At 39.6% G+C, this 12143-nt stretch overlaps 1 protein-coding gene across 3 annotated transcripts in view; it reads left to right on the top strand.

Moving 5' to 3' along the window:
• The window catches only part of dapk1 (death-associated protein kinase 1), a 72651-nt gene that overhangs the window by 55004 nt on the left and 5504 nt on the right, over nucleotides 1-12143 (top strand). For all 3 annotated transcript variants that reach the window (XM_029439394.1, XM_029439392.1, XM_029439393.1), the window contains exons 18-24: nucleotides 1021-1119; nucleotides 5153-5230; nucleotides 7018-7234; nucleotides 9732-9917; nucleotides 10573-10770; nucleotides 11666-11804; nucleotides 11984-12104. In XM_029439394.1, the coding sequence (XP_029295254.1) occupies nucleotides 1021-1119; nucleotides 5153-5230; nucleotides 7018-7234; nucleotides 9732-9917; nucleotides 10573-10770; nucleotides 11666-11804; nucleotides 11984-12104 (1038 nt within the window). The remainder of the gene's footprint in view (nucleotides 1-1020; nucleotides 1120-5152; nucleotides 5231-7017; nucleotides 7235-9731; nucleotides 9918-10572; nucleotides 10771-11665; nucleotides 11805-11983; nucleotides 12105-12143) is intronic.

Raw genomic sequence — 12143 nt, 5'->3', positions numbered from 1 at the left:
AATTATGGTAACTAAAGAGGGCACTGTGAACACAACTCTATGCTCCTGCTTTGATTATCTTTATGTAATCCTCCAGAGCACCTTTCTACCTTTTCAAACAGAGGCAGGACAAACCAAGCACCTCCATGGGGGTGCGGAGTTGAGTTGAAACGTTAGGCAAGAGAAACGATGCATTTCATGTGACGGAAAGAAAGAACTTAAATCATGCACGTTTGCTTTGGTGTTTTTTGTACAGATAATAATAATTATCCCCAAGACAAAACATGGTGTTTGATCAAAATACCGTTTTGATATATTGGACCAATACAATTGTCCATTCTGTCATTTTTGTTGCCGTTATCCGCAGGTTAAGTAAAGGCACGGTCGTATTGCAGTTCTGTCCTGCAAATATTCACCCCGCCTTCCATTTCACTTCTATTAAAGGCTTCATGTCAAATTTAAGCAAGCATTTCCTGTTTTGCTGCAGCCGATCACCTTTGTTCAACTTTGGCTTGAGCCAACTGAAGTTTTTCTAACCAGTTTTTATCACCGTGTTTATTATAGGCTATAAACTGTAGCGTTGCTCTCATACGCTGTTTACAGTTTGTGATTGCTCGTAATATTTATTTACTGCTCTCATCAAAGCCCGTATCACATTTGTTCGAGGGCCAAGTGCAGAGCACTTTCATTGAATGAAAATGTAACGTGACGGTACCTTTTTAAGCACAAGTTATACTCTCTGCGTCTGCATAGATGTGAGCTTCTGTGGGACATTAAGTTTGTCATCTGCCCATGTCCGCAACGATACATGGCCACGTCCTCGAGGATCCCTCGCACGGACCTTTTACAGACATTCTTCACCCAGCCGTGTGTCATCCTGCGGGATCTTTATCCTGTCATTTTACACTTACTTATTTCCAGAAGAATATTCTGCTGACTAACCTCTGTGTCAGTTTCAGACTTGCAGTCTTCTACATGATGGGTTTGAAACCAAAAACCTTTTAAAAACTCCCCTTTTGATATTTGTCTGTCTTCATCCAGTATGGCAGAACTCCGCTCCACCTGGCTGCGAACAACGGGAGCCTCGAGGTTGTCCGTCATCTCTGCCTGGCTGGAGCTAACATTGACGCCGTCACCAACGTAAGTCTCTTCACAGCTTTCTGCTTTTCACTGTTCCCCTTCACTTGACAGTAACAGTAGCTTAACGTATGTCATAATGCATTATGAGGAGAGTTTGTCTCGGGCACTGCAGGGAATTGTGAAAACAATGTCAGTAAGAATCCAGTGCAGCTTCTTGGCATTTTGATGAATTATACTGAATAAACTGGTTTACTATGCTGCTCTCAGTAGAGCTTAATGCATTAGCATGCAGAGAGGATTTGCCACCATGATATATTGTATAATTTGTGTCATGGTTGAATGAAATGGACAAAAAAACATGCATGACTCGTATAGTATACAAACCGAGAACATCTGTGTTCAAATAAATGCTTATTTGTTGGTGATTTCCTGCTTGAGCTGCAGATCACGTCACTGCTCACTACTTCCACTTAATTAAAGTAGAAAAGCTGATGGCAGCTTTTTAACTCAAACTAGGATTTTAATCTGCAGGAATTCATTATTAGCTCTGCCCTCCTGATACTGAGCTGCACCGCCTTTCTGTTCTACAATCTGTGCCTCTGCGGGTTTAAAGCTTAAAAGTCTCTTTTATTTTTTAAATTGCTTTAACCTCTTGAACCCTGATGCTCGCCTTAAATTTCCTCAGTCAGTGAGTGGCCCATATATTTGAAATATTCAAACCAAAGGTGTACGTTTTTATAACCTTAACATCATCGTTTTTGTTTACTCCAGCCAAGAATATTTGTTACGTTTTTTAAACTTTTCGAGCTCCACCGTGTAGTACAGATAGAATATGTATTAAACATAGAAAACACAAAGCGAGACAATTTATGCCAAGTGTTATATGTCTTGAAACACATACTGTGGCCCAAGATAATACATTTTTAAGACTTGGGCACCCCGGTGGTTCACCTGGTACAGCGGGTGGACGATACACTAAAGTTCAAATCCAACCTGTGGTCCTTTTGCTGCATGTCATCCCCCTCTCGCCCCCCTTCCTAACTTAGGATATACTATCATTAAAAGTACAATACAAAAAAAAATACAAATAAATTGTGACTTAAAGCTCATATGTTAAAAATGACGGTAACGTTTTATTTTACAGGTCCATAATATCCTGATGGTTTCCCGATAATTTCCTCAGACGTTACCTAAAGGTTATATACTAATTTGAGGCTACAGAGACAACGTTTTGAGAAGGTTATTTAAGTTTATAGGTGCTTGTTGATTTCTAGGGAAGTTTCCTTGAAAGAGCTGCACAATTTAAGTCAAATCAAAAATGTATATATTTAATTTTGAACACTTTATATTTCAGATATGTTAAATGTTAAGCTTGTGCCTGAGCTGCTTGACTCAATCAGATTTGTCATTTTCTACTATAATTAGTACCAAATGACATTATAATGTACAATGAAGTAGTAAATACAGTCTTGTAAAAAACAAGTGAATTGTTGCGCAAAGTCCTAAAGACAATTCTTACATTTCATGATTTCATTGAGTTGTTTCTGCTAACGGAGCTTTTATCAAACTGTTCGCGATCAAATAGAGAGCAGAGTCTGTACGAGGAGTCAAAGATCAGAGTCGCTCATTACATCAGGATACCAGTGAGCTTGACCTCTGAGATGGTTAGCAGTTCATGTCCTTTGATTTTTGGATGCCGTTCATAAAACACGTCGCTCCTCCTGGAGACCTAAAGCGTGTTCATAACCTCTGCTCTGCTGATATTTCCCCGAGAAACCTGAAGAACCAAATCATAACTTAATGCTACCCATGTTCAAAGAACAAATATATTATTGTTTTTATCTCTTCCCCACATATAAGAGATTTTATTTTTTACTAGTGATGATGACCTGATGAAGCTGATCTGATATCTGACCCGTCGGGATCACATACAGTTTCTTTATTAGTGTCTTTATGAAATTCAGTGTTTCATTTGGGCAAACCTCATGTTACTTTACTATAACAGAAATTTGGTATATGTCAAGCAATATATTTAGGTTTGAGATTGTTGGTCAGATAAAAGCACCACATTTGAATGTGTTGACGTGGATTTAGGGCAATGTTTCACTTTTTTCTTTAATTTTTTAGACAAAAACGATGAATCAAGAAAATATTCAGCATATTAATGGGTGAAAATAAGTCATTTGTAGCCCTACAGTGAGGTATACAGATAATAGCACTGATATCAGATTGATGTAACCCTAGGTATCAAAATCTGTACTAGTGGAATAAAGTTGGATGAGATTATTGTATTAATCTATTGTAAATAAAGTATCATATTCATATCATATCACACTGAAGTGTACAGTGCAGAGTATTCTTTGTAATGTGACGAGGGCTCGAAAGACCAAAGTGTCTCTAAGTAGATTTCTTTGTCACTTAACATGCTTTGTTATGGTTAAGGCCTTATTTCACTCTGATCTGGCCAATAAATATATTTATCTGGCTCCACTGAGGTTTCATTTTCTCTCTGCATTCTCTAGCTGTTAATATTGTATAACAGCTGATGTGCTATGCATATTTAATCTGGCAAAAGCACATACTGCGATGTATAATTGATGGTCCAGAGGCCCTTGCGGTCAGCTGCGGTTTGTTGTGGAGCAGCTGAGGGAGGATACAGTAAACTCGAGGCTCGCTTTCCATCATTTGCTCTGTTTTAAGGAGTCATTGGATACTGAAAGAATACATTGTGCTCTGCCTTGTATACAATCACCACAAACACTTTTAGAGATACTTCAGATGATCTAATAATCTATTATTCATTCTGTGGCCGGTCGCCAAGCAGCGATAGTCACAGTCGTAACACCCTCAGAGTGAGTCCTGTGACTCTGCTCACATGTTAATCACTCTAAGTGGTCAACTTTCGGTCCGAGCGGCACATCGTTTACATTCACGTTTCTGACATTTACCTGATCCAAACATTTAAAGTTCAGTGTGATTACAATATTATCAGAGAGGAGAGAGGCTAAGCAGAGAATAAAGATAGAATATTCTTTATTGTTTTTTCTAGATAAAACAATCAGTAATCTGTATCTCTATATAACACAGAAGTAGGAAGCGCTCTGTGGGCGTTTCAGGCTGTCGATGCAGTTTCTCCCTGAGCAGCAGCAGCTGGACAGTGACGGATGGCTGTGTGACTGAAAGAGACGTGAAACTTGTCGAGACTGTGATGTTTCTGTCAGGGTGTTAAAGGGGAAATGGAGATAGAGTAACACATTTGGGCAGTTGTGGAGCTGGACAGGGGGGATGAAAGAGAGTGCACATACTGTGTGTGACAAATGATTGCAGGAATTACACAAACGCAGTGCTTAAAGATGAACTCCACCATTTTTTCACAGCAAAGTCTGCTTATCGTTGTAAAGCCTTTTGTTGCTCCAGAGCAAACGGTGAAGTCTGAGACGTCATTGGAGTCGGCGTCGGTTGGGTCTGAAGACTATACGTTTGAAAATGAAAATAAATAGCTGCTATTAGCATAACACACCTGAATCATCGACTGAAATGTCGGCGTTTGAGTTGCATTGTGGGGAATGTAGGCGCCAGGTGTTGACAAGAAGAACTTTGTGGAATAAAGATGTTTCATCAATTTCTTTCTTTTTAACCACAGTCCAACGATGTTATAGAAGTGTAATGCTAAATCGCTGGAGTACTTTTTTACAAGTGTAATAATGGGCATCAGAAAGAATTGGTGTGATGCTATTAAAAGCAGTGTTCAAATTACACAGTGGCTTTCGTGGGAGCCCTTTTTCGCTGCGTCAGTTCACACACCTTGGTTGAAGCATAATATTGTGAAACCTTAAATTTGACCTCAATACATGAGGTGTTTGAACAAACACCATACTGTACAAACATTAAGATGTTTCTATTGTTATTGACAGTGTGTTGTGCTCACATGCTGTATATAAGTGTTTCCTTGTTTCCTAAAATGACAAGACTAAAAAACTGAGATTAGAAACACTTGAGTACAACAAACAAACATGTGAGGGATTATCTGTTTTTCGCTCAAGATTTCTCATGCATGCATTATTTATCCCTTTTTCTCTTTATTCTCTCTCAGGATGGAAAGACGGTAGAGGATTTGGCTCATACTGATCAACATGAACTCATCGTTTCTTTGCTGGGAAAGCTTAAAAAGGTAAAGTAAGACACTCCTAAACCGATCAATAAAGGTTTTTCTCTTTTAAATGTAATGAAGGGGAAAGAAACTGTACAATGCAAAGCAGCGTTTCACAAACTCTCTTCACACTTGGTTTATTTCAGCGCAGAGGTGTGGAGAGAGACATCTGCAACAGGAAGGTGATAGATTCTAGCATTCCACCATTTTTAGACATTTGTGGCGGCACTTTTCTCAACAAATACAGGTAGAATAGATTATAATAATCATATGGGATATAACTGGATTTGTGTTAAGTGGGTGTCCAATAAAGAAAAAAGATTGTATTTTTATAAAAGTTACCAACTGAACCTTTAAGCTTCTCCGTTTGCACCAGTTCAGTCCAGTGTTCCCAGTCGGACTTAAACACCAGAACAAACGGCTTATTTGTATTAATTTTTTACCTAAAGCTAAATGTTACCAACTTCTCCTCTGATCCATTTTTCCAGAAAACCTGCTGAGATTCGGTGCAGAGCGTGAAAACATGTCAGCAGCAACTGTGAAAAGAGTCATCCTCTGCATATGTTGGGCTAATTTAAGACTCCTTGGCACATTGAAGCCCGTTTTTGACTTCCCGAGAACCCAGAGAGGAAAAACTAACTTTGGCAACAACAGAAAAACGTAGATGAGTTGGATTGATCACACTTGAAATTGAATTGAAATGAGAAACTTTATTTAATGAATGTTTTAACACAACCTAGGTGGAAGTAGGGAGTGCTTTTCATATCCCACGCAAGCACTCACAGTATTTGAAGCCTCTTCTGCTGTATGACTCATCTATTAATGTTAACAAATGTTATCTGTTGAATTGGGCAGAATTACAGAAACTGGCTCTCGTTGTTTATATATATCAGCGTCTACAGCGTGCTTTATTTTTTCACACAGATGAACTGAGATTAGTGGGTTGATCCAAATGATATTAAGAGGATCGACCCAAAAAAGGAGAGGTTTGAAAAAAAAAAAAAAAAGATATTTCACCGTGATGATGATTCAACGTTATGGTTTCAGCTATGTGACAAGCAAAACAAATAACAGACAGTTCCCTTTACATCACAGGTCCTTTAACAGACGCGCTTATCCAGAGAGACTTACAGTGAGCTAACTACAGGGACAGTGTCCCTGCAGCAACTCAGGGTTAAATGCCTTGCTCAGGTGCACCATGGTGGCAGCCTGGTATTGAACTCACAACCTTCTGGTGTTATATTTGGAAGCCGTACCACTAGACCATCACCACCACACCTTTTATGTGTGTTGTTATTATTGTATTTGTTATGTCCTGTGAAGGGTTAAGGTGAGTTCTGTGGACAACAATATCAGACACATTCTCAGCCACGTGCCGTGCTCGTGTTGTTGTTCCTCCGTTCCCAACACATGTAAGCTTCACTAGTATATATCTAGGAAGGAGCATGCATTACCCTTTACATTAAGGCGTTTCACTACTTAGGTATCACTTTTCACCAAAGAAATTCAAATGATTTTATTTTCTGATGCTCCTACAGCCTGTTACATTTGAAAAAATATCTTTTATCTTTTTGATAGTTTGTCTGTTTCCTACATGATGCAAACGGCCATCTGCATTGTATTTTCCTCTGCACGGAGGAAAAGCTGTCTGCAAAAAGTCTCACAAGACTGAACAAAATGTGATGAATTGAAGTCTGTTGTCTGATCTTTGGGGCTCCTTGAAATGAAAACATGTGGGAGTCCATGTCATAGAGTAGATAAACGTGCATCTCAATGTGACCTGACCTGTCAGTGTTCTTTGGGCTCAGGACAACCACAAGCTGAGCTACATCCAGCAGCTGCGGCCCACGCAGACCGTCCAGCCCAGGATCAAACTGAAGCTGTTCGGACACTCCGGAGCCGGGAAGAGCACCCTGCTGGAGTCTCTGAAATGTGGCATCCTGCGCAGCTTCTTCAGGAGGAAGAGGTCACGTATGACCAACACAACCCGCCACCCCAACTCCCCCATCAACTCCAAACCTGCTGGTAGGTGACAGACGGCTGCGGTGAGGCTGAGATAATCCCTCACTAGATTAAGTTTTCACCTGCCAGGGACCAGAATGATTTATTCTGCCAAAACAGGCAAGAATAATTAAATCACTCTATTCAGTGCAGAGCAGCATTTTCTCCTTTTTTGAGACGAGCGATTTTGAAGAATAAAAAAACCCGATAATTCCATTTTACCATAATTTGGTCTGTTATTATGAATAAGTTTAAACCTCGGTTCTCAGTGATTTTTACATTTAACTCACAAACTAGTGCTACAATTATAAAAGATTACAGATGGGGCAGGTTGGTGAGTACAGCGCTAACATAACCATAGCCCAACGCCCACTGATGAAATATTTCATGCAGTCAATCAGAACATTTATATTTTCCGTGGTTACACTTCACAGCATTTGCAGGATAAGAAAATAAAGATTTTTTTACTGTTAATTGCAAAGTACAGGGACGCTGAGGTGAATGGGCCTAAAGTAAGACATAGAAAACACCGGGTTGTAACTTTTCTAAAAACAAGACCAATTTTGAAAATGTATTCCACACTTCAAACCGTCCACACAATCAAACACTGCTTCTCACCACTGTTGACTGTGGCAGCTAACCCCGCATTAACCCCATTACTCCCGTAACCCTGACTGGAATCTTAAAGTAGAAACGGTTGATCCTTCTTCACTGCTCCTGGTCTTCAGAAAAAGCTTTATTTTGTAGCGGTCTACATCCTGCAGGTCTGTGGTAAGACTCTCTTTCAGTGTAGTGTACAAAACACACACTCACACACACTTTGTTTCAATCCCTCTGTATTTGCACTCTCTCCGCCCTCCCTCACACACACATACATGCCATTGTGCTTCCTTTAACCGCTCTATTTTGCGGCGCTCAGAGCCATTACCTCCCAGACAGACGTGATGCTCGCTCAGATAATGGTCAGTTACGTGAGCCGTGTAGTGTTACCAATCCCATCCTCTGTACTATCTGGAAATCTGCAGCCTCTGTCAGAGCTGCAGAGGGGTTGAAAGAGCTTGTTTTTTTTCCTGATTCTTTCAATTCTTGCTGAATTCAGTAACGGCCTTTTACTGACTCTGTGTAATATCTGCAGCGGTACGTGACGAGAGTCCACAATGAAACACAAAGAAGCAGAGCTGAGAGGGAACAAGTGTCCGTCACGACGTCCATTTGTCTAGTTTTAAGATTTATTTTAGACACTCACTTTGTTCTGTTGTAAGCCTGTTGATGTGTGGCACGTTAAATGCATATTTACTTTCTTCCAGTGTCACTATTTGTAACTTTATGATGCTGTCGTTGGCCACAAAACTCAACTTGACACCTGAAAGTTTTCTCCACTCTGTATTGATTGCTGGTCTTTCAGGTTGTTCATGCTTCAGTTATTTGAGAGGTACTTTGTTTTCTTGAGTAATCTGTAAAACGGCGCAGAACAACTTTATAGAGAGGCTGTGAATGCAGCTTGAGGTTCTTATAAATCACCTGTTCTGGTAAGACACTCGGTCCTGTCATAAAGGGAGAAGGTGTCGACACAGACTTATGAGCACCTTTGCATCCCTGAGGTCCAAACAGCAGCTGTTGCTAATAAAAAAGCTGCCTGACCTAAAAGCAGAAAAGCAATATGTCACCAATGTCCATTTTTCAAAAGTGAGTGGCCTTGACTTCAGCTGGCATTTTGTCAATTGATGCCTTGCAACTGTCATTTTATTGCGTTTGTACATTTTGTATAGTGTCAGGTTACAGAAAAGTCTTATTATGCAGCAAAAGTGAACGTTTTTGACTGTAGTTCAAGAGCATAGAAAACACTCTGTAGGTGTGGTCCTACGGAGTGTGAAGGATATCCAAATGTTATTTCTGCGTAGTGGATTTATTTGTGATAAAACAGCACCCCCATGTGTTTGCAAGTATGCAGTTATTGGGTGAAAAACAAGACGGGATGCAGATCACTTTTTATTCTAGACTTGAGCTCAGTTATTTCTTTATTCAGATAATAATAATCACAACACAACATTCAGATGTTCATTGACGCACACACAAGTTCAATTGAGAATTGTAAAGCATTTGCTCTTACGTTATATTTGATCAGTTAAAGATTGACGCTGTAGTTAGAAGCTGTTCCCGTTTCGTGCTGCACAGTAGTGCTCTGGTGTTGCGTTTCTCCTGAAAGATGGAACCTGCTTCTGGCTTGTGTTTGTTGTTTAGTAGCTATTGTTTTAACAGATTTTACATATGACTTATTTATTTTTGATCGTATTCAATGCCCCTAAAAAAAGCATTTAGACAATGAGACACAAAATCGATCCACTGAAACAACAGATGCAAAAAACGATTTAAGAAAAAAAGATATCTCAAAATAATTATAATTATTCACTCTTTTGTTAAATTGGATTTAAAAAAAACATAGGTTGAAATGTGTGATGCATCTGATCCCCTGCCTCAGACGATGATTAACAGTTCCCATCTCCTCTTCCTCTGTGTTTAGTGTCGGTGAGTATTTCCAACCTGTACCCGGGCTGTGAGAATGTGAGTGTGCGGAGTCGCAGCATGATGTTTGAGCCCAGCCTGACCAAAGGTGTCCTGGAGGTCTTCTCCCCCGTCCACAACGCTCTGTCCACCGCTGACGAACAGGCCACAAAGGCCATCGACATCCAGCACGGCAACATCCACGGTGAGAAGCAGCAGTGGAGGAAATATTCAGATCCTTTACAGTAAAAGTACTTATGAAAATACTCCACTATAAAAAGTAAAAGTATTATAAAAGTACTCCATGCAGAAAATTGTCCCTTGTGACTGTTGTACGAATACATATTATCTCAATAAATTATTATTACTCATGCATTAATGTAAAAGCAGGATTTTACTGGTGTGATTGGTTGAGGTGGAGCTATTTTGTTTTTTATTATGGTTTTGTACCAGACTACTAATGATGATTTTCATTATGGATTCATCTGCTGATTTCTTTCTACATTAATCGATTTGGTTTGGAAGAATTCTGTAAATGGTTCGAAATGCTTTCACAGTTACCCAAAAGTGAAAACTTCACAATGTTTGTTTCGTCCAACCGATAGTCAAAATGTAAAAAAAAAGAAAAGCAGCTGTATAAAGTGTGATCAGAAATAAATACTCAAAGAAAGTAGAAGTACCTCAAAATTGTACTTAAGTGCAGTACTTGAGTAAATGTACTGAATTACTTTCTCCACTGGTGTGTAAACATTCAGAGTTAGATTGACATTTTCAAAATAAAATCACCTTAACTGTGATGAATGAGCTCTTACTCCGCGAGGAAGAGATGCTAAAGAGGACACTCATTTCCCTCTCTGTAGGTGTGGGGGAGTTCAGCGTGTGGGAGTTTTCGGGGAACCCGGTCTATTACTGCTCTTACGACTACTTCGCAGCCAACGACACCACGGCGATCCACCTGGTCCTGTTCAGCCTGGAGGAGTCGTACGAGACCCAGCTGGGACACATCACCTACTGGCTGAACCTGCTGAAAGCCCTCAACCTGCCGCAGGACAACATCGGTGAGGACACCGATCTTTGCCATGGCTGCATTAGTGGATCAAATAAATAAATAGAAATATATATTCATCCTGAAATCGATCGACATATTACACTCTACAATACACACAATATTTGAGACTATTATTATTGGCTTGATTATATTAGTGCTAACCGGATCGGAGAGTGATCTCAGTAATACATCACTGCCTTTTGAAAATGCAAGAGACAGTCCTTCACATATCTCAGTACTCCTGTGAAGGAGATTCACGGTTTTCAAATCGTGGTGACCTTTTAAATAGTTTTCAGGTTTTCACTTGACAACAATCTGTGTGCTACAATTTCACTGACAATTACAAAGACTTGACAAGATCATTAGTGAAGATCACCAAACAATTTAAATGATGTCATTGAAACTTATCAATTATTATTATAAGTGGTGGAAGAAGTACTGTCAGTGTTTCTTGGGGGGGGCCAGTAAACGTCACCCATTCAAAATTTCACTGAAGTAAAAGAACAAAAGTATTAACATCAAAATATACTTAAAGGTACTCATTATACAGAATAATGTTTATTATATTACTGGATTATAATTATTGATGCTCTTTAATGTTGCAGCTGGTAAAGATGCTTAAGATGGTGATAAATAAAGTTTTCCCTAATGTTAACCTATAATATAACGTCATTGATTTGTTTCATATTATTTGGATTAGCTATCGATAAGTTATCATATAAATGTAAAGCAGTAGAAGTATAAAGTAGCAGTACATTCAAATACTCCAAACTTAAGTACAGTACATGAGTAAATGTACTGAAGTTAGTGTGTGTAGGATCACAGTTTTGTTGTGTGTTTGTGAATACAGTCGGTGAATATTTGATGTTAAATGTAAAACTGAGTGTTTCCCTGTCTCTCTCCAGCTTTCGGAGGTCGGGTCCAGCAGCCTCTCATGGTCGTCCTCGTGGCGACGCACGCCGACCTTGCTGACGTCCCCAGAACTTTATCTGGAGAGTTCATCTACGACAAGGAGAAAGCGCTGCTCAAGGAAGTCAAGAACAGGTTGGGACTTAAAACACGGCACACAAGAGGGACATGGAGATTATTTAGTATTTCTTTTATTAAAAATGTTTTATTATCTAGATCTGTCAAAGGCAGATGGTTCAGTAATGACTTAAAGCACCCTAACTCCTGTAAAGAGATTTCAGTTTTTAAAATGGTGGTTTGTTTTTTGTTTTCAGATTTGGGGTCGACCTGAACATCAGTGACCAGTTGTTTGTGACGGACGCCGGAGCCTCAAACTCCAAAGAGATGAAGCTGCTGAGGTGTCACCTGCAGGAGCTTCGTGCCAACATCATCTCTGTGAGAAAACACACACACACACACTTGCACTGAACAGTT

Source organism: Cottoperca gobio, chromosome 9, assembly GCF_900634415.1.
Source record: "Cottoperca gobio chromosome 9, fCotGob3.1, whole genome shotgun sequence".
Lineage (NCBI taxonomy): Eukaryota > Metazoa > Chordata > Actinopteri > Perciformes > Bovichtidae > Cottoperca > Cottoperca gobio.
This window is presented reverse-complemented; position numbering and strand designations above follow the sequence as displayed.